Consider the following 23,844-nt stretch of genomic DNA (forward strand, 5'->3'; position numbering starts at 1 on the left):
TCCTATTTATGATAGATACATGTTTTTAACTAGATATTGCAAATTTGCATCAATTAAATAGATTAGAATAACTCACCATTGTCATCTTTTCTATCTTCTTTGCTGGCGAGAGTGAAGGGGAGTTTTCTCCATTACAAATAAAAGACGTTTTTAAAATTCAAAACATTTCAGACAGCAAGGGAATTAGGGTTCATAGAAAGCATCTGCTTGGAAGAAACAATATAGAAAAAACTAGGTAGTCCAAAAGCATGAGGCATGGAAAGCAAAAGCAAAATGTTAAGATTTTATTTACAAAGCATTTCAGGTTTACAGAAAGTAAAAATGTTGCTACAACCATCTTTGTGTAATAGGTAGCCTTTTTTAAGAAAATGGCAAACCAATTACAGCATCTGTTCTTTTCATTGCTATAGCAATAATCTTACTCAAAAAAGGAGGGAAAAAAGGAAACAAACAAAAAAAACCTCTAAAGGACCCGCCACCCCCCAACTCGATTTAAAAGTTCTGACCCATTCGGAATACCAAAAGTCCTCTTGAAAGTTCTGCACGGTAGAAACTGACAGTAGAAATGTGGAATGTTGAATTGTCACAACTCGTGGGTGCCACCAGGACTGGCACCACACCGCAAATGCACTTTTGCAACAAGCTCCACAGCTGTGTATCCAAAAGGGTCAGTGCAACCAACAGCAGCCAGTCCTTAAATGTATTTCTTTTAAAGGGCTTCTCTGGGGGCTGAGAGGCTGATCAAGGGAACAAAAGGAGGTCAAACGGGCATAATTCCTTTAATCGTCATCTTCCTCATCTTCATCCTCTGGAACTCGCTTCCTCTTTTCACCTTTGCCAGCAGGCTCCTCCTCATCTGAAACAAAAATCAGCAAGGTTTCAGCTCCAGAACAGCCAGCTAGATGTTTGTAGGTTTAACCTCATTATTATTAAGTGGGTTGTTAAGTAAGGCAACAGAAAAAAGGTTGGCTTAAATGTGGCATTTCAGAGAAATTCAACTGTTAATTACACGGTTACTTTGCAATTGGCAAAAAAGAAAGGAATCTGTTATAGGTTCTCAGCACAGCCTTAAATATTAGAAATGTGTACAGCTAACTCAGATTTCATGATGCAGTATAGTATATATAATTTAGAATCATTAAGACATTGTAAATATACAATTATTAACAGGCTGTTGCTTAGCATCCTGAAGAAAAGCATTCACTGTAAAAAGTGTGAAAAATCAAGCAGATCTGATCCTCTTGCTTTTTAATTTATAGGATTGGCAAGAGAAAAAAAAAGACAAAAACAACAAAAAGAATTATCCTTAATTAGAAACTAATTAAGTAGAAACTAAAAATAATGCCTGCTCTACTTATCCTACTTATATTGGGTAGTGAACAGATTAATAAAATGATATAATTAGAACCATTTTGAAAAGCACTCTGATCACTGGATTGAACTAACATGACTAATCAAGATTCAATTATCCTAACTGACTTGTAAACATTCCAAAAATATTTATCAATGAAGCATCAAATTCATTTTACATGCATATAATCATAGACGCATATTCTGCCATCCATGGACAGAAGGCTGAAATACTGGATGTATGAACAGCATTTAAAGCTGCAAGCGCCAACGAAAGATGAGAATAAATAAATAACTTGTGCGCTTACACAATTCTATGCATACTTGTATGCTTAAAAGCTTGTTGTGTATATACTGTATATATTTGCAAGTGTACGTAACAGCTTACAGAATTACTATTGTGGCGGAAGGCTGGGACACCCTGACCGGGGAGAGAATATTTTCAAGACTGTTTTTCCTCTGGAATGACAGAGGGCAGCCCCCTTGGTTTCCATAGAAGCTCAACCCTGTTAGGGCCCCGTGGCCACCACCAGGGGGCGCACGGACATTTGCAGGGCCCTATTTGGCTGTACTTCCACCACACCTGGAAGTGCTGCTGGAAGAAGCAGACTCCGGGTGTCCTATAAAAACGAGCCAGTCGCCAGAAGTCAGCATCCAGAGCCGGGAGGAGGAAGGATAAAGCCTGTGCGGAGGACTGGAGGAGGAAGGTCTGTGCCTTTTGTGCTGTGCTTAGCAGGCTAATGTGCTCCCCAACTGTAAATAAAGTGTGTGTTGTGTGCTGAACTTGTGTCCTGCCTGTCTGTGTCGGGATTAGGTCAGCTGTACGTGCCCCAGGCGTCACACTATAAATAACCTGTTTAAGTAAAAAATACTTTGTTATCTACCTTAATAAAATGATAAGTGTTTGTGTGTTCATCCAGATGCTATGTGCCAGTCATTCAATAAGATGCTGGATCACAAACGGTAACACAACTTTTACAAATCTCATACCAAATGGCATATAACATGGTGCACTGCAAACGTTCAACTTCAAATATTGCAAACTAGTTGTGTTATCAGTCTGTCTTCATTGAGAATTAGTTTTTCTTGCTCTTCTGTATCAAGAACCTTCCTTTGCTCTCATGATTGCTCCATACCAAGTAATGTATGTTTGACCAGGTGTAAAAACTGGTGATTAAAAATTAAAAAGATAATTAGCTACATGATATTATTGCTGCTCAGTCTTCATTCAGTGTAATTAATGCTAAACAGCCAAAATGCTAGATCTCTAACTTTCCTCTTCATTTTTAGGGGTGTGAAAAGCTTTTACCCATTTATTCATTTAGCATATGTACTGTACACGGATGCAGTTTCCTACTCCCTGATTAGTAACATAGCTTGTTATAAACACTTTTAAATAAAGAAAACTCCAGTAATAAAGAGGGGGCCTTTTTCTTCTGCATTTAAAATAAAGGTCAAAGCACTATTATTATAGCATAGCTATCCCTTGTGATTGGCTTTTAATACAATATTTTAATTCTGTCTTTATTTTATTGCAATTTTTATTAATTTATTTCCTTGTGATGACGAGCAAAACCTAAGAGTGAATGTGCCGTATCTAATGACAGACCCAGTGTTATCTTGGTGTCCTATTCTGCTGGAATCATGAAAGATTCCTTGTGCCAAAGTACAGTGTGAATTGGTTTTAAGCTGTTTTTATACCCATTCCCCTTTACCCAAAGATAAACACGTGCCTTCATCATCTTCATCTTCCTCATCATCATCTTCCTCATCAACCTCTCCATCCTGCAAAAAAGTAGAATATAAAAACTTCATTAACCTTTACCGGGTAAGTATATAGTATTTGAGAAACAAATACAAATGCAATGAGAACATACTGTACAAGTATAAAATGTACTGGTAAGAATTTACAAGCAGCTTGCAGCTTTTATGCCAGAAATCAGTCCATACAAATGACCAAATCTTCACATCAACAGAACCTGCAGATTCTGCAGAACCTGACACCCATAGATTAATAAACCACCCTTTCCAACCAAGAAAGTGTGAGGTGAGACATTGTTGTGAAGCAGAAGGAGAATGCGACTAACTGGCTGCTGTGAATTCCACAACAAATCAGTGTGTTACTGGCCGGCTACAGTATGTGGGCTACAGTATTTGAGAGGTATTTAATCAACATGTGCAGCACTCTCAACATCAGTTTGGGACACTGTTTGTGTTGCATGACCTCTGGGTCATAGTGACATATGCATGTTTGTGTCTCTGTACTGGACAGTTAAAATGTGCAATGTCTAGCATAGATCATGATAATTTGCATATACTGACTTTATCAAAAAAATTGTTCCATACTTCATTTGAATTTTAGAAAGAATAATGGTTATTCTGGCTGTAAGGAACTTGGATAAAGCAGTTCTTGTTCATGCCATAATTTCGATTCCCCAGATCAGACAGATAAACTGGCTTCTGTGGAAGATGAAAAATAAGCAGATCTGGTGCCTGAGGGTGAACTGAAAAGAGGAATAATTGGAAAATATACCACTCTCCGAATTGTCCAAGAGGTGTGTCAAGGACCACTTGACTGCTTTAATTTAGAGCTAATAGGCCATGCTGTGTCTCTGCTACTCCACCCATACAGAGGCTATGCTTGAGAAGAGACCAATTACCATACTAGGAGAGGGAGCCACCTGTTAGTCTAAATATATCAAATTTTTAAAATTCTTTGTAAGATGATCCAGTTTGTGATGGCATTACTTTGCCAACACTCATTATACTCTGCTTATATCTGGGATGCAATTGGAATCTTTAAGTTAATCTATGATTGAATAAAAGTATAAACCTTCTCTTCTGCCTGTTCCAGTACTCTTTCTTGCTGCCTGAGGTTATAGATATAAAAGGGAGTATAAACTTATGAGGAATATAGGTAGAATTTGGTACACTATCTTGAGTGAGAAAGTAAGAGATTTGAATGGAGGGCCCGGGAGAAACACAAAGTAAAAAAAAACCAAAAACACAGCCGAGGTCAAAACTAGAAGTCAAGAATCAACTGACAGAGCCTGTAATCTAAAGCCAAAATTTAGAGTCTTATTTCAAGTAGGTAATCAAATACCAAAATAACAAGACAACAATAAAACATAAATCACAAGTATGTTTATCGGGTCTCAGACAGTTTGGGGTTTAAGAGGAGTGACTATTATACTTTCGTTCTTAAAAGATTTCATCAACTCAGACTCCCAGTGCATTATGGAAGGGTTACCCAGGTAACAGGCAACACAAACCACTCAAAATGGTGGCACCCATTATAAAAAAAACAAACAAAAACAAAAAAGGTGTTGACAAATAAATTAACAAAAAATTAAATTAAATTGAATTGAATTAAAAAAAAATATCTAAGCAATAAATAGATAAGATACTTTATTAATCCCAAGGGGAAATTCACATAATCCAGCAGCAGTATACTGATACAAAAAACAATTTTAAATTAAATAGTAATAAAAATGCATTTAAAAGCAGACAATAACTTTGAGTAATGTTAGCATTTCCTCCCCCGGGTGGAATTGAAGAGTTGCATAGTATGGGGAAGGAACAATCTCCTCAGTCTGTCAGTGGAGCAAGACAGTGACAAAAGTCTAAAAAAACAAAAATGGCTTCTCTGTAAGATATGTAAAGATTTGTTAAGCAAAAGCAATTTAAGAGCAAAATAAATTAAAAAAATGTTAATCATAACATTTAGGACATTCTGTTCAGGTCTACATAATAAAGTGTCTGAAAGGGAGAATAGGGTCACCAGTCTCCATTTATTAAATGTTTCTCAAATTTCTCCCTGTCCAAATATATATTATTTTGAGAATCTGTTTTGGACACTGGATGCCATGATGCTACATTTCAGGAGTCAATATTTTGGGGACAGATCTTGGTCATTTATTCGATCATAAAGAATGGATTAACCTGACCCATAACTAATATAGGGTGGTCCAGATCTAATTATGCAATTTTTATTACGCTATAACTTAAGTTTATTACATAGAAAATCACCCGAAAAATCCAAGACCATCAAGTAGTGTGTGAACTGACAACATGAAGAATCATCATCGCGCCAAACTGGAATTGTCCCCACATAAATCAAAGTCATCCAGACGATCTGGATCTGCATAATTAGATCTGGACCACCCTGTGCGTGTAGTGTCTGCTAACTTACACACCGTCCTCATTTGACAATAATGAGTCACTTCATTGTCTTTTGCTACCAATGCCAAAGGACAGCCAGATCTTGTGTCAACATTTTTTATGAGGCTTCTCGATATGATGACATTCTGCAGAAGAGCCATTTGAAGGGGACTGGTCTTGCTCCATATTTCCAGGTGACAATAAATATTAAAAGGTGTATTTGTCCTCTAGAATTAGACATCCAATGATGGCAGGATACTTTTGCAGTTTTTGCCACCCATGTTGACTCTCTGAAACATCTCTCTCTATATAAAATCCAATGTCGTCTGTCTGTCCGCTTTTCACAAGAGAACTACTTAACGGATTTAGATCAGATTTTTTTCTAGAATGTGCTTGAACATTCCGATGTGTCTTCTCTCATCGTGCTAAGAATCATAGTTGGCTTGCAGGAGCAATATATTTGTGCTAATTCGAGACAGAGGCTGCAGGCCAAGGTTGAGGGGGATGCGTGATGTCAGGAGTGGGGAGTCAGCCTACCTCTGCATTTTGACGAGTACCTTGCCTCTGCTTAGCTAGCGGTACCTTTGAGTTTATTGATTTTTAAAAAGTTTGTCCTGTTTATTATTTTGCGGGTGGAGCCGTGGGGGACAGCTAGTAAAATATAAACGACCAAATGCTTGAAAAACTTATATTCCGATACAAAAAGCAAATGTGTGACCATTTATAGAATTAGCACTGTTCACTCATTCCAGATTATGCTTAGAAGTGTTTGCTCACACCTTGTAAAGTATGCACACACACACACACACACACACACACACATAAATACATTTCCATTTAAAACCACAATTAAATGAGTCTACATTTTTATTAAATTAAGTTTCTTTCTGTCTATGTGAAAATAAAATAGTACTAGTTTCTGAATTATACTACAGTGAACTGTTTTACATTTTTTTCTGGAATAAACAGCCAACATTTTTTTTCGATATCTAATCAAAACCAAACATTTAAAATGTCACCTGAGCAAAAATTAACAAAGCATTTATCCTTCTGAGAAAATGTAACACCAATAAGTGTATAATGACCAGAGCCTTATTCAGAAGATACAAGTGTTTAAGGTGGCAATTATTATTCAGTAAATATTTAAGGTGTTTTTTTGTCTGAAGAAAAAAAAACAGTAATGATTATGAAAGTCCATAGATTTGTCATATTTAATAGTGTTAGGATACAAGGCAAATGTGTCTTGGAGTGGAAAATCTTCAATTTTTTAAACTGCAGCACTGCTTATATTAATTTTTGCTCAAACTAACCAGGATGAACTGAATTTATGGGATTCATAAAAACAATGTAATTAAAGAAGTAATTCACATTGAAAGTATTTCCCTCTCATACATTTTTCCTGCATTGTATTAGTAAATTATAACTTTAATGCATCTGTACCAGTTGGTTTACAACTGCATCTGTTTCAATTAGTTTAAGTATAAAAACAGCTTCTAGTTCTGTGGCATCTATTAGTTTATAACCTGTGAGGGGAAAAAATACTAAAGACACCATAGGGCTAGAAACTGGTTAAGCTAGTTTATAACGTGGGAAAGGAAAGCAGTGAGGAGGTGTACAGAAAGATCAATCACTTTGAGAAGAGTCATTCATCACAATGACAAGATGGCCAATCAATAATGTCACATGTCCCGAAACCCCACATGTGTATTTTAACATAAATACGGCTTGTATAAGGGACCAAAAGAATGTGGTAAAAGCATAACATCACAAGAAGAGACATAGGGACTGAGACATCAGACCATCTGATTTGGAGGTCAGAAAGCTAACTATAAATAACACCTACTACTAAACCAAAAGCTGCCCAGGACAACATCTACTCCTTGACATTGGCGATTTTCATAAGCTTTTCTAAAGACAATATAAAAACGTTTGCAATTTTATTTTCTACTAGCAAAATACCCACGCTTTGCAGCAGAGAAGTAGTGTGTTCAAGAAGTTATGAAAAAGAAAAGGAAACATTTTAAAAATAACGTAACATGATTGTCAATGTAATTGTTTTGTCACTGTTATGAGTTTTGCTGTCATCAAGGATTTGATTATCATTATTTCTTTCAATCAGGTTCGTATTTGGAGGACGTGTTGTGTTCAAGATACATTCCGTGTTTGTCAACTGTTGTAAAGATAACAGGTTTCATTCATTGAAGTGTTCACTACCCAAATCGGTACTCGTGAATCTAAGATGTTTAACAGGCATTCCTGATATGAAGTTGTGGATTTGCCTGTGAATATTTAGCGGCAGCGTCTCTATGAACTTGTGGATCTGCCTGCGAGTATTTAGCGGCACCGTCTCTATGAACTTGTGGAATTGCCTGCGAATATTTAGCGACAGCATGTCTATTAACTTGTGGATTTTTCTGCGAGTAATTGGCGGCAGCGTCACAAAGTTGTTTCCGTCTAGCTGCAGCAGAAAATGTACCACGACGTCTGACACGCCTCCTTTTTACTGTTTTCTCACAGCTTGGATTGCGGCTGTCATAATCGGTTTGAGTTTCGGTAAGTGACAGTTCTTTGATCGATGGTGATCACCTCGATAGACGTGTTAATAGGGGTACGGTTGGAACGGTAAAGGAAATGGGTACCTGAACAGTAAACCAAGTCTAAAATACCTACACAATAACTATAATCATAATAAATGAACAATAAAACAGCGGAGAAGCCGTGGATTAAATACAAAGGCTGCAGTTATCAGCAGGGAGACATGAATACCGTGGCGAAGCAAGGAAGGGAATGAAGAGACCGGAGCGATGGACGGCCTTATATGGGCAGGCAGCCAACTACGTGGGAGGCGTGGGGATGGGGGAGGACGTAACGCCGCCTCACACGGCGACCGAGCTGCAGGCTATGGACGAATATATGTACGCAAGTAGGATTCAGTTATGACTGTTACGCGTAGAATTTCGAAAATGAAAACTGCTTAAATTTTGTGAGTAACCTGTAAGGAATGAGCCTGCCAAATTTCAGCCTTCTACCTACAAGGGAAGTTGGAGAATTAATGATGAGTGAGGGCTTTGCCTTTTATTAGTATAGATTATATTTTCTTCTGTTTGATAGTGTTGTACATTAATATGTACGATTTTGCTTTTATATTTCCTATACTGTTTTAGTTATCTAGAGTGATTGAAAAAATAAAAGGGCACCTAGTGTGGGAAGATTGCTGTTTTCTTACAGGGTTTCTCAAGACTGCAAGATCGTAACTTAATAATTAGAACAACTGCAGCAAATGTAAAACATTTTTTTTTATTTGCCACTCACCAAAGAGTTGAACTTTCATGCATGGTGCGACACCTGCATGTTTGCTAGTGAGTCCTTATGTAGAGAATCCTACACAGAATACTGCAGAGTGACTGGCAAATGGCACCACTTAAGACTTTGTCTGGATAGGATCGCTATGTTTATGTGTTAAATCTTCAAGGATGGGAGTAGATGAACCTGGTAAACATACCTGGTAAGCCTCACAAATTCCATAATACAAAATGTATACACTTAAAATAAAATATATCTACCTTTCAGTCCATGAGATTCTAAATGAAGTGTTCTGACCCTTTCTTTCTTTCCACTGAAGACCGATTATGAGAAATTCCGCCTGGTTCCGATGACGTCACTTCTGGTTCTGGTCCCTGCCATAATGATGCCAGTTCCGGTTCCAGCCCTGAAGATACCACTTCCTATCCTCTGCTTTAAAAATGTCATCTTTGCCTCCTCAAGTTCAGTTCAGTTTTGGACTTAAATCTGTACACATATGTAACTCCTTATTCAACTCTTTTACACCCAGGAAAAATTATATGGGTGGCTACCCCAAACCTTTCTGCGACTCTCTTGTCTCACCTTTGACACTTGTTTCTCTTTAAAGTAACTCTAATGTTTGCTTTGGTTGGATTTCTCTGTTTATTAAGGGAGATTTTTTTTTTTTTTTTTTTGTGGCAAACAAATTCCACATACATTCAATAAGCTCTCCTAAAAAACAATGCAACACAAACATGTCTGATAAGCTTAACTCATTTTATAGTCACAGTAGCTAAAAAAAGAGCATTTATCAGAATCAAAATCAAATGGTTTATAGGCTCATTATTGTCACCTGTACAGAGTAGAGTGAAATTCCTACATGAAAAGTGAGCATTACACAGGCCAAATAACAGAAATTCTAGAAAGCTAAAAACACATCCAGTATGAATAATACAAGACACTGTAAAGGTTTCAAGACAACCAAGCTATGTTGCCAGCCTAATACAAAAAGCGTTTGCTCATTCCTCTGAGAAACGCCCTTCAGGCAGAACATCCATCCATCCATTATCCAACCCGCTATATCCTAACTACAGGGTCACGGGGGTCTGCTGGCTGCCAATCCCAGCAAACACAGGGCGCAAGGCAGGAACAAACCCCAGGCAGGGCACGCACGCACGTACACACACACACACACACACACACACACACACACACACACACATACACATAAGGAACAATTTAGAATCGCCAATACACCTAACCTGCATGTCTTTAGACTGTGGGAGGAAAATGGAGCACCCGGAGGAAACCCATGCAGACACGGGGAGGTCATGCAAACTCCACACAGGGAGGACCCAGGAAGCGAACCCGGGTCTCCTAACAGCGAGGCAGCAGTGCTACCCACTGCACCACCACGTAGCCCGGCAGAACACATACCAAGCATTAATGTAAAGATAAGACAAATATAAGAAAAACATTGAATATGAATCTCTCTCTCTCTAAACATTGAATGTGACCTGAACACACTGCAGCAGCTACAACAGCAAGATGCAAGACCAAATTACTTGACCTGTACACATGTCTGAACTGATCACAATGCTCATTAATGGATTGTGGAATGGATTTGCTTAAAGCAAAATACTGCCTTCAAGTTTTACTTTTAGTAATGTGGCATGAAAAAAACAAAACAAAACAATTTTGATTCAATTAAATGTCAGAGAAAAGATAATGCATGTGACATAGAATACCAAAATACTGGCAGAAGAAAACAAATATTGTTTAAGTCTTGTACACTGTAATGTTTACAAAGGCCCATACTGGTAACAAAGATTTGCTCTGCTGTAATTGATTATTATTGACTCTATGCGCCTTGAGCATGGGAAAGGTGCTATATAAATAAAATGTATTATTATTATTTTATTATTATTATTATTACCCCAATGTGTATTAGAGCTGCAAATGATAATATATTCATTATTTTTTATATTTATAAATATTTTTTCAAAATATGATCTGTGACATTGATATACTCAGTGAACTCTTTTGTCAACATAACACTTATAGAAGTGGAATGTATAGAGCTTGGGGATGTGTGTTAGATAATAAAAACGACTGCCTGGTTTAAAATGTTAAAAGGTGCATCATTTTCCTGGGAAAAGTGTAGCAGTGACTGTATTTTGCAAAGGTAATGAAACAGGCCCTACTTGATAATTATGGCATTTTAAATGTTTCCTTTTATTTAAGATTTTAGAATGCAATAAATATTGATTCTTACAATACCAACAATATATTAATATATTTTAAACAGCTGAGTATCTTATTGCATACATGCTACTTAAAAGTCGTGAATATCTAGGAAATCTTTCCTATTACGTCAAAAGAAAACTCTAAAGCTCTTTGCAGTACTAAAATGTCTTGGAATGAACAATTCTAATATAGAAGATAGCAAACAAGGCCTAAATGTATATGCCAAATTCCTTAATATCAAATTTTTATTTGGTTGCTAAATTACAAATGTTTTTTAGTGTTAATCTGGCAGAAATACTGCAAGCCATTCCCAAAAGCGTCATGCAACAAACAAAGCCAGTTTAAATAAAGATAATAAAAGCCCAGTGTTCATTTAACCTTTGGGCATGCTCTTGCACACGTGTTGTAGTTTATTAAATCTGCCAATGCTGCTTCTGCTGCTAGTCGACCAGTGATTCTACATTCAACAGTTGGCCACTCAAATAACTAATCAGCAGCACACAATAACAGATAATAAATGACTTCACATTTTGTAAGAAAAATATTTATGGATGCCAAAGGCATGGTTCTTGGTTAGGTCATTTCTGGTCTTCATGTGAGCAGATGCCAAGTACAATCAGGACCAGTTTAATGTTATCTGATATAAGTGCTGCCAGCATCCCCAGCTGTGAGTATCTTGCTGCTCATATTAATAAAATGTGCTTATTTACTCCGACCACACAGCATAACAGGGTGCCACTGTGAGCTTCAGAATGGAAATAAAAAATGAAACAGCAATTATTCCCCCACTAGACTCTCACGATCAGGTCCACGTTTAAATTGATAATGAAATTCACAGCAGTCATTCCAGCTAGAAGTGGGTACAAAACAGATGGTAACCTAAATAACGCGAGTCGGCGAATGCAACAGATACCATTGCTACATTCTCTTCCAATTTAAGTATAAACAGATACTCCCCATGCAGTGCCATGAGTAAAACGCAGAATTATGAGATCCAACTGGATGCAAGTGCACAGTTATCACATCAGGACATGTCAGGTGCAAAACAGCAAACAAGCAAGCACAGTTTGGAGCCATTGAGACAAAACAGTAACCTAGCAGTTCCAGTAATGTTACGGCACTTGACATCCACAAATAATTTGATCCATTTCAACTACAGGCCATAACTACCCAGGCATAAAAGTGTAACGTAAGTAGAATTAAAAGTCTTAAACCAATGCAATTTTCATGTGGAATATTAAGCGAGGTGAACTCCTTCCAAACATTCCTTAGCTCACAACTTAGGTTTTATTATTTGTGAAACTTTTAAATATTGAAAGGAAAAGAAAAAATGATATACCTTACATTGCACTTTTCACAGGAAATATAATGACATAACACGCTAAACATACTTTGCACTTCTTTATAAATTGATAACACTGGAGCAGGGGTGAGTAACATAACTTGCTAGAGTTGCATGGCAGGATGTAGGTGACTATATATTAACAAAACTAGCATTAGGCTTGACTGCCTACACATATAACTAATCATGTGCAATGTAGTTCCTAGAAAAAGCATTCACTCCCTGTAAAAGTTATCAAATGCTGCTGTATTACAAGTGTCCTAGTGCCATGGAGAATGCACTGGCATCACGACTGGGATGGAGGGGGGATTCTTTACCACACTGGGAGGCAATAATGGAAGGACTATACAGATGGAGGCACAACTCGGTCAGGATGATTTCTGGAACTTATCCCAGTTGGGGTGAAAAGATAATGGATGGGAGAGACACTATCAAGAACAATCCCTCTCCCAAAGCATGACGGGTGGTAGTGCTCCTCTTGCTTGGTCCAAGTTTGGGCACCTGCTGTGTTGCCTGGGACCTGTAGTTCGGAAGGGTGGCCCTGTTGGTGTCTTTGGGTTCCTTGTTTGTTACAGCTTCTGTTTGGCCAGGAAGTGCTTCCACTGTGTAATGCCATGGCACCAGAAGAAGTATGCCAAGTCTAACTTAAAAGGGGGCCATCTGATCTCACTCGGTGAGTCAGAGTCAGGAGGAAGGACAACATTCACTGAGAAGAAGTGTTATAATTATACTCAGCCGGACTGAGTAAAGCCTATTGAGGTATTGTTATCAAGTAAAAATCACATAATCTGAACCTGGAACTGTGTCTGGAGCTCTGGGTTGCCCCCTTATGGTCACAAGTGATACTTATAAAATACAACTTGTTCCACTGTATACTGTTCTTTCATTTCACACTCATGTGGATGAGAGTAAAAAGAACTTTGAAAACGTTGAAAAAATTACATGCATAGGTATTCAGCACTGCATTGTGGTAGTTATATGTTTTTGTATTAGAAAGAAATTGTCTTAATGAATGTGAAATTTGTCTTATTATAGGCCTCTGCTTTGAAGTCTATTTTTTTTTCCCCAAAAAATGAATTTTTTTCAGAAATTTTCACATGGTAAACCAGAATAATTCATATGTAAAGTAAAATATGGAAGTTATCAGAGAATTCAGAAATTCAGTGATAAAAACAGATATTAAAAAGAATGCAAAACAACATTATAAGTCTCCCTGTGAGGAGTACTGAAAATTCCCTCCAGTGAAGCTGCTGCACACCATCCAAAAACTACCTTGAAAATGATGTATGTGAAAATCAGTAATTCAGACAAGAAAAGCTATGAGGGAAGCCACGAAAAATGCAAAAATGGATTTTGAAAGACCTGCTGAGCTGAATGGCTGACAGTTGATCAAATATGGATGAGTCAGCTATAGATGGAGTGCTGTGCAATTTTACTGCATAGTAAAGCTTGTTTGGAGTTTAACAGAAAGTTTTGAAAAGTAGGTTGTGGGTGGATAAATCCAGAACTGAGGCATTTGGTCAAAATTCCAGGCATACAATCCTAACACCAAAAACAGTAACCCTACTGTGAAGGATGATGTCAGCAATACTAGGCTGTGGGTATGTTGGAACTGGGCAGCGGGTTAATTGCTGAAGGAAAAAAAAACAAATGATACAGCAAAACTCAAGGAGTTATAAACAGGTGTGCTTCACAAAAGAACATTCTCGACCATACTTAATCCAATTCAGACTGGTAGGGAGGTGGAGAATATCCCAACAATAATAGGCTAATTGGAATTTGCTAAAGGCCCAAATCCATTACAAGGCAAACCCATGCACATACCAACACCCACATTGAAATAGGATCTAATATACTGTCACCATTTAGCCTAACCTGGACATCTATGGTCATGTGGGACGAAAACCCACACATGCACAGGGAAATTATGAACATTCCATATAGACAATGGCCAGGCAGAAGATTCTAACAGGAGGGCACTGGATCTATAAGGCAGCAGCAATTACTGAAGAAGTGTGTTTCTGTCTATTAAAATCAGAAAGCCCGAAACTTCTGAGAAGGTTTATAACTTCTGATGAATTAATACACTAAGTACAGAGATAATGCAACATTAGATCACCAGGAATAAAAAACATAAATGTTTCTGAGTGGCCTTGTGAAAGTGACATCCATCCTCTTTGAAAATATGTAGCATGATTTAAAAATATGTCATTCGGCAAACTTGTATGAGCAGGAAAATGTCTCTAACTGTATGACAATCAGGCAGACTCCTAAAGGTGCTACTGGGGTGAAAAGGTTCCTCAAACTGATTGTATGCAACAGGGATTATTTCTGCTTTGCAAGATTATTTTTATTTTATGTGAGGGTAACTGTGTCACCTTTTGTTCATATTGTATCACTGCCACTATAATAATTAGAAAGAAAATTAAGAATTTTATTGAATTATGTATTTGTCAGTCATTGTCCAACACGCTATATCCTAATACAAGGTCACGGGGGTCTGCTGGAGCCAATCCCAGGCAGCACAGGGTGCAAGGCAGGAACAAATCCCGGGCAGGGCGCCAGTCCACTGCAGGATACACACCCACACACCAAGCACACGCTAGGGACAATTTAGGATCAACAATGCACCTAACCTGCATGTCATTGGACTGTGGGAGGAAATCCATGCAGACACGGGGAGAACATGCAAACTCCTCGCCGGGAGGACCCGGGAAGTGAACCCAGGTCTCCTTACTGCGAGGCAGCAGCGCTACCACTGCGCCACAGTGCTGCCCATTATGTATTTTTGAAGGTTGAAAATGTTTCTTTATATTTATGAAAGTTTGCAGAATTTATAATCTAAATAATTTCAAAATTTATAAAGTCTGAAAACACATTCATATTCATATTAAGAAAAATGTAAAAGGATAAACAAAAACTTTTTTTTTTTTAAAAAAAAAACTAATCCGTGACCAAGTAACCCAACCAGTGCTAATACCTTCCACAGTTAAGAGATTAGGGTTATAGAAATTAAAGCCAGGTCTATACCTCTTCCTCTCCACTAATGCCTTCATCATCCTCTCCTACTTCTTCTTCATCTTCATCATCATCATCATCATCTTCATCAAAATCCTCCTCTTCACCATCTTCCTCATCATCCTCGTCCTCCTCATCCTCACCTTCTGAACAGAAGAGAAGAAGTATTTTGATAAAGTGACAAGCCTGTTTTGCTTAGACTGTTAAACCTTGGAATACGAATATCAAAATAGGAATGTCACTGTATTCTTAACAAAATAAAGGCACTATAATATACATAGGTTATTAGTTGCTGACATGGCACAAAAGGATTATGTACCTCTGTCCTTTTTCCTTAATGTTTCTTTAAAAACATAAAATAATGTAATTTTAACAAATTTTCTTTGAGTATACAATTAACTGTTTTAAAACACTTTACTGACACTGCAAGGACTATAGTGGTACTGCAATTACACAACAAAAAAATAAAAAAAAAATTTCCAATCCAGGCTAAAACACATTTCAAAAATCAGCTTTACCTACTGCCGAGTTAACAGGCAAGTTGGTTTTGCATCCAAAACCAGGTTGCCTGTAAACTACATTAATTTTTATCTGTCTTATTTAGCAAACTAATCAAGGCCAATCAATAGCAGATACCACAAACACACACAACTCTATTTCTTTGTTAAAGGACACACCTTCCTCATCATCGTCATCTACTCCATCCCCATCAACCTCTCCTTCTGAATCAGATGCTTCTTTGTCTTCAATGTCATATCCATCCAAATATGTGAGATGAGGCAGAAGTTTAAAGACACTCTCTCTGTAGTCATTAAGGTTTGTCACTTCACAGTTGAACAGGTCCAGGCTCTTCAGATTGTCTAGCTTTTTCTGACAAGAAAAAAAAAGAAAAGTTACATTGAAGCTTCATAAAATAATTTATGTGACCATTGCATAATGTTAAAAAAATTATCTGACTGCAAATTTTTCCAAAGATTTTACAATTATTACATCCTTCCAAGAAAGGATGAAATATTATCACAAAGTTTTCATTATGAGTCATCATCTCTGTATTCCAAACATTGTCTAAAGTGAACTATAGCATCCATGATAGGACTGAAACATTTTTTTTGTAAATATGTTTAAAATTAGAGGGGCATTATAATAAAATGTTTGGTGCTGCTGCCTCACAGTTCAAGATTACTTCCCAACGAAGTGAATGCTAAATTGACTAGCAACATTATGAAGCCATACTCGTACAAGCAGATAGGTCTTACACTGGACTAAACCTAACCAGGATTGGTTCTCACTGCACCCTAGATAGATAGATAATTAAATTAGAAAATGGGCAATGTTGATAGTTCTAAACTCATCATTTGAAATCGATTTTTTATTTTAACCCAGTTGTACTAGGGTGTTGTACCATGTTAGCCATCATGGATGCAGTGACAAGTCAAACAAAATGACACCTATTGCCTGAAGAAGGGGCCTGAGATGCCTCAAAAGCTTGCATATTTGTAATCTTTTTAGTTAGCCAAAAAGGTGTAATTTTGCTTGACTTCTCACTATTTTAGCCCAAAAAATGAAAACCAGAAGGTTTAGCACACTTACCAAAGGTTCCAGCGTACTGATGTCTCTCAGTTTGTTTCCACTGAGATTTAGATGCGTAAGGTTAGAAAGATTTTCTGCTAGCACATCAAGACCTCCAGAAATTTTATTATCACTCAGTTCCAGCTATAAAAATGAGAAGCAGGTAGGGACAAGAATAACAAAAGGAATTATTAAGTGGTTATACTAGTCCAATGTAATAGTAAAGACAGGTAAAAGTGGAACAGACATTGAAAACATCTGGCACATCTAAACATAATGTCTGATATGAACATCACTGAACCCACTGGAACAATCTGCTTGTCACACACTTGTTCTTATTGGACTGCCGCCCTAGGCAAACATTTAACAAATATTGCATGAACTATAACAGCAGATGGATCCAGAATCATCTAAGGAAAAAAAATACACACACACACACTATGGATTGTGTAAATTTCCCCTTGGGATTAATAAAGTATCTATCTATCTAAAGTTTGCTGAAACCATCCAACTTTGCAGAACCTTGTACATGTTTTTTTCTGCATGAAAGAGCTGGTGAGCCTTTTCAGTTTAAGCAAACTGAAACAGGCTGAATGGCCTGTTCTCGTCTAGATTGTTCTAATGTTCTAATCATGGGGAAAAATGCCTATTTTGTCTACTAATTTCTGAAATATTAAACAATTCACTTTCTCAGCTATATAACCACATGAAACACTAGCCCTTTTTGTGGAAAATAAGTTCTAGAACAAAGACAAGTTTACCTTTTTCAGCTGTGCAAGTTTGGGAAGATCTGAAACTGATGTGAGGCCAACATTTATTAAACTGAGAAATTCAAGGTTGACAAACTCGGATGTCAGGCCTTCAATTTTGCCATCATTTGATCTACAGTTGTCAAGGACCAGCTCTCGCACCTGCACAATAACACAAAGAAAAGATATTACACAATAACACAAAGAGATACAGCATCACATTGGCACTAACATAAAATCTTACTTAATGTGCGAAGTAAACTGGAGTTCACTTCAGATGATTCTGCATGTCTTTTGTAATAAATGTAAAAAAGGGTGGTAAAAAAAAAAAAGATAAAAAGTGACTATATGTGTAAGTGAGCAGAAGCATTATCTTCAAGCACATTGAAAATGTCAGTCTCATAAGAAGCAAAGAAACTCTCAAAAGAAAAAAAAATTCTCCTAGAAGAAAACGTGAATTGCTTGAAATAATTAACCACAAGACAATGAAATTACTCATACAAGTATGAGGGACAACACCTATTGTAAGGGTTTAGTAATGTATTTATTTAATTTATTCAAAAAGAAAGCAACTAATAAAACACAGATATGGCTCATTTAGCGTGTACTCAAATATCTGTTAATATTAATGTTTACATTCTAGCAAGCAGCATGGGAGCGCCAGCCAGGTAGGACTGCGTGAAACACTTCTAACCAAGGCTACCAAGGTGTATACTGTAGGTTTCTAACAAGGTATGCATGTTTATTTATGATAACAAGCTTCCTCATTAAAGTCTTAAACTCAGGTTTCAATCTCTAACCTCAGAAAATCTAGAGGAGCCAGAAGAAACACTTACAAATCACTTTATTTCCACCTTTTTTAGCATAAAATAAATAATTAGGACTGGGATTTTGAAAAATTTTTAAACACACACTTAAAAGTTTGTCCAGGAGTCTTTCTATAAGAAAATCAAATTCAATGTTAGTGCATGGCATTTTACTGTACAGTGGAACCTTGAGTCACAAATGTCTCGGACCATGTACAAATCGGGTTACGACAAAAAAGTTTGCCAAACTTTTGCATCTGTTCAAAACCACACACTCGGGTGACTAACAAGCCAGTTTCCCTTCCGGTTCGTACGCGCTGATGATTTCCGCACATGTTCAGTCTCTCCCTGTGCGGCGAGTGAGCGAGAGAGAGGGCCGGCTGTGTAAGGCCGAGAAGGCAGTTAAAGAATGCACCGGGCTTGTTTTTAAAGAGACTGATTCGAGCGTTGTTTTTAATGAAGACTTTTCTATTGGATTTTAACCTCCACTTCACTTCTGTTTCCAGTGATCGGTTCGTAGCGTGCACTGTTGCATAGTTACTTTTTTTGGTTTATTAAATTATGGATTTTTCAAATGTTCATGTTTTACCCTGTGCTTAAAACTCAAAAAAAAAAAAAAAAAAGAAGTGTTTACAGCGAGCGGTTCCTAAGGCTATAGTGGGAATTCTTGCAATGTTAATTTTCTCTGTTCAAGGTTTTCTCAGTCTTATTCAATGTTTTTACATTAACTTTACTATTACGCTGTGCATTCTATGGTATAGTTAACTAATTTTGTGCTTAAAAATCTTTAAAAAAATATATTTACATACAGTTTGTACGGTCTGTAACAGATTAATTGTATTTACATACAATCCTATGAGGGAAATCACTTCGGGTCACGACCAAATCGGGTTACGACCAGAGTTTTGGAACGAATTACGGTCGTGACTCGAGGTTCCACTGTATATAATTTATGTACGTGTTAATATCATTGCATTACGAGGGGCCTTTGCCCCCTGCTCGCCAACCCCCGGGCCTGTGCTACACGCCAGCCTCTTTGCGGTTCTGCTGCTCGCATATATAGGGATGCGGATGTACAATTTAAACAGATTTTTAATATCATGGGAATTGTTATATATGCATCAACACAACGTTTAACTGCCCATGATTGACTTTGTTTCTTTCTCTCTATTAAATAAACCGACTTTTTCAAATGTTCGGCTCTGAGATTTGCCAATTGTCTTTGCAAAAGCTATTCTAACAGGAAACTGTTAACGTTTTAATATGAATGGCATATCAAGATCTCCTTTGTTGTCTAATGTTATCCATGGAACATTACCTTTCATGGATACAACATTCTTTCTACAATAATTTGTGCTTTGTAAGACCGGACATTGTTAACGGTTGTAGATATTCTTCGGGACATTGTAAGTTGTTGTTTTCATCTTCCGCACAATCTCCACAAACTGTTTCAGCAGAGTCTATTGATACGGATTTATCCAATTTGCTGTGTAACTGTTTGACATTTTTGGACGCATTTAACCAATTAAATGTGTAAGCAATTGACATTTTTGGCGCCAATTCATTTAACTGCCTCGTTTCTCGGTGCTAGGATTGCACGTGTACTCATTTTTTATGTTGATAACCCTTCGTGATGAAATTCTTCAATAAGATTTGGACATAATACGTCTCCTTTATCTGGGAACTTAAAGTGAGGAAAACATTAAAATGTATAAGAGCTGAGAGCACAGGAAGTGTGTCTGACAAAAGCATTCACACCAATGAGAGTTGAGAGGACCGTGGTCTTGTTTGAAAATGTTTGAGAGGAAGGCAAAACTCTCATCTCGCGGGAATTGAAAAAATCTCTGTTCCAAAAAGTCTTGTCTGCAAAAAGTCTCGTCACGTCGAAGGATTTTTTAAAATAACAGAGTGACATTATATGGGGAATTTGGTCAGCTGTTTGTGAAGGTCACAGAAGGTAGGGAATGGTGTTTATTCAGAGGACCGTGGTCTTGTTTGAAAATGTTTGAGAGGAAGGCAAAACTCTCATCTCGCGGGAATTGAAAAAATCTCTGTTCCAAAAAGTCTTGTCTGCAAAAAGTCTCGTCACGTCGAAGGATTTTTTAAAATAACAGAGTGACATTATATGGGGAATTTGGTCAGGTGTTTGTGAAGGTCACAGAAGGTAGGGAATGGTGTTTATTCAATCTATTGGGTGTGCAAGATGATTAGCCATGAATTTTAAGCATGGATCTCCTAATGACTGATAATTGATTCAACTCCCTAAATACTTTTATTCCCAAACTGACCTGTTTGTTATTGAAAAAGAGAAAAACAGCACTGTATCCGTCTGAAAACAACTATAAAGCCATTGAAGTTCATTCAGAGTCAAAGCTGTGGGGAAGGCTTGCAGCACTATTCACTTTTTCAATGCAGGGCTTCGCCTGCCAAAATGTCTCCTCCTGGAGCAAAATGTACAAACACAACAATTTTGCTTAAAGAACTATATACTGTACTAAATATGTGCAATGCTATCTGAAATTGCCAAAAACTGTCTTAAAGTGAAATTGACTGCCCTTTGTCACCGATTCTGTTCATAACTTTTATGGACACAATTTCTAGGCGCAGCCAGGGTGTTGAGGGGGTCCGGTTTGGTAGACTCAGAATTGAGTCACTGCTTTTTGCAGATAATGTTGTCCTGCTTGCTTCATCAGGCCGTGATCTTCAGCTCTCTCTGAATCGGTTCGCAGCTGAGTGTGAAGTGGCTGGGATGAGAATCAGCACCTCCAAATCCGAGACCATGGTCCTCAGCTGGAAAAGGGTGGAGTGCCCTTTCAGGGTTGGGGGAGAGATCCTGCCCCAAGTGGAGGAGTTCAAGTGTTTGTTCACGAGTGAGGGAAGAATGAAGAGTGAGATCGACAGGCGGATTGGTGTGGCGTCCACAGTGATGCGGGCTCTGCATCAGTCTGTCGTGGTAAAAAAGGAGCTGAGCCGTAAGGCAAAGCTCTCAATTTACAGGTCATTCTGCGTTCCTACCCTCACCTATGGTCATGAGCTATGGGTGGTGACCGAAAGAACGAGATTGCGAATATAAGCGGCTGAAATGAGTTTCCTCCACAGGGTGTCTGGGCTTTCCCTTAAAGATAGGGTGAGAAACTCAGTCATCCAGGAGGGGCTCAGAGTAGAGCCGCTACTCCTTCACATCGAGAGGAGTCAGATGAGGTGGCTCGGGCATCTGATTAGGATGCCTCTTGGACGCCTCCCTGGTGAGGTGTTCCGGGCATGTCCAACCGGGAGAAGACCCCGGGGAAGACACAGTCCCTCCAGCGTGTCCTGGGTCACCCGGCTGGCCTGGAAACGCATTGGGATCCTCCCGGAAGAGCTAGAAGAAGTGGCCGGGGAGAGCGAAGTTTATTACATCTTGCCTGAAGAAGGGGCCCGAGTTGCCTCGAAAGCTTGCATATTGTAATCTTTTTAGTTAGCCAATAAAAGGTGTCATTTTGCTTGGCTTTTCTCTATAAGTAAAACACAAAGTGAATATGAAAACTCAACAGAACCCCAATAGAGATTTAATTTTGACTGACCTTAACCTTTTCAATGAAGAAAAGTGGGGTACAATTGCACAATTCCTGTGTGTTAACTAGACAGACACCTATCCAAACTGACCTGACTGCTGGAAGCAAACCAAAAGTCACTTAATTTATGTGCAGGATGCCATATTTATTCAACCAAGAAGGCACTGAAAATTTTTTTTGAAGTTTATTTAATTTATTAAAATCAAATAACCCTCCATACACAACTTGAGTTTTACAAAAATAAAAAAGGAAAAAGGTTTGAAACAAAACAACCCCCACCCCTGAGAAAGAGAGCTAGGCCAGTGGAGTAAAACTTTATGCTAGTAAAGACAAATGAATAGATAAAATAATAAATTAATAAAGAGGGGAGAGAACCTGCTTTCCCAATTTAAATGCTAATTCTAAAATGTTATTGATTAGATCCTGCCAGGTTTTTGAAAAAGTTTTGTACAGGTCCTAAATTTGCAAATTTGATTTCTTCCAATTTTAGATAGTATATAACAACATCAGTTACCCACTGACTTAGACTTATCTTACTCAATTGGAAGAATCCTAATTCTGCCATTCTATGTGCCAATAGTGTAGTAAAGGCCATTACAGTTTGTTTGTCCTCTACTTTAAGCCCATCTGGAAGCACACCAATTCATGTGCAGGGTGTCCTATTTATTCAACCAAGAAGGCATTGTAATTTTTAAAATAATTTTTCCAAAAAAGTATCTATTTCTTTTATCCTAAATATTTTTTGGTTATACCATTTTATTAAAAGGCAAAACAAAATCTGATGCGATTTACCTTTACTTCATTCTTTACATCAAATAGAAGTTTCAGGTTCACTAAGACCACGCAAGCTTTTTTTTTTTTTTTACTCTTTATTTCACCTTGTACAATTTCTTGTATTAGGAATTTGTTAGTTTTCACATACCACTTGGGGTCAGCCATTGTACAGCGTCCCTGGAGCAATTGAAGGTTAAATGCCTTGCTCAAGGGCCCAGCGGAGTAGGATCTCTTTTGGCAGTGACGGGGATTTGAACCGGCAACCTTCAAGATACCAGCGCAGATCCATAGCCTCAGAGCCACCACTCCACCCCATTTGGAATCAACTGTGCATATTAACCTCTGAAAATCTACATTTTGCTGTAAATGGTCATCGTCATGGGGAAAAAAAAGGAATGGAAAACAAAGCTCATTAAAATGCAGTAGTTTAAATAAAATAAAAAAAAAAAAAAAAAAATCAGAAACACAAACACACAACCCCTGTATGGAATTACCTAGACTCATAGTCATAAAGTAACATTAAAAGGTGCCATGAATCTGGGACCTCGAAAGTGCAACTGGAAGATTAAGCCACAACCCGATAATCAGGTCAGGCTTTCCTCTGCACAATTTGTAAAGAAGCGCACTCTTTCACTTAAGGAGTGATGAACTGGAAAAGGGAGGGGGAAGGGAGGGAACTTGGCATTATGACATCTTTACCATTTCCCTTTTAAGAGGCCGTTGAACGAGTTTAACAAAGCCTAAGCAGCATCAGGTAAACGGACTGGAAAAAGGAGGGAGGGGAACGACACCCAGAAAACACTCACAATGTCAGGCCATGCCAGCTCAGTGTTGTATTGTGGCACAGGAATACAGAATTAAGATATCCACATGGTTTTTATTTCTACTTTCACAGAAGTAGTATAAAACATAGTAAGTCGACGTTTGTTGTCATATATCTACTTACATGTCTGAACAATATACAACATGCAAAGAAAACTATGTTTATCATT

At 37.8% G+C, this 23,844-nt stretch overlaps 1 protein-coding gene across 2 annotated transcripts in view; it reads right to left on the bottom strand.

Moving 5' to 3' along the window:
* Positions 1-269: 269 nt before the first annotated feature.
* anp32b (acidic (leucine-rich) nuclear phosphoprotein 32 family, member B) overlaps positions 270-23,844 on the bottom strand; it is a 76,919-nt gene continuing 53,344 nt past the window's right edge. Inside the window, exons 2-7 of one of the 2 annotated variants that reach the window (XM_039758184.1) lie at positions 17,731-17,880; positions 16,991-17,113; positions 16,078-16,270; positions 15,413-15,543; positions 3,084-3,135; positions 270-856 (exon numbers count right to left, since the gene is read on the bottom strand). In XM_039758184.1, coding sequence (XP_039614118.1) covers positions 780-856; positions 3,084-3,135; positions 15,413-15,543; positions 16,078-16,270; positions 16,991-17,113; positions 17,731-17,880 — 726 coding nt within the window. In that variant the 3' untranslated portion in view covers positions 270-779. Of the gene's footprint in view, positions 857-3,083; positions 3,136-15,412; positions 15,547-16,077; positions 16,271-16,990; positions 17,114-17,730; positions 17,881-23,844 lie in introns of both variants that reach the window. The other variant, XM_039758183.1, reaches the window with a different exon arrangement.

Source organism: Polypterus senegalus, chromosome 7 (genome assembly GCF_016835505.1).
Source record: "Polypterus senegalus isolate Bchr_013 chromosome 7, ASM1683550v1, whole genome shotgun sequence".
Taxonomy (NCBI): domain Eukaryota; kingdom Metazoa; phylum Chordata; class Cladistia; order Polypteriformes; family Polypteridae; genus Polypterus; species Polypterus senegalus.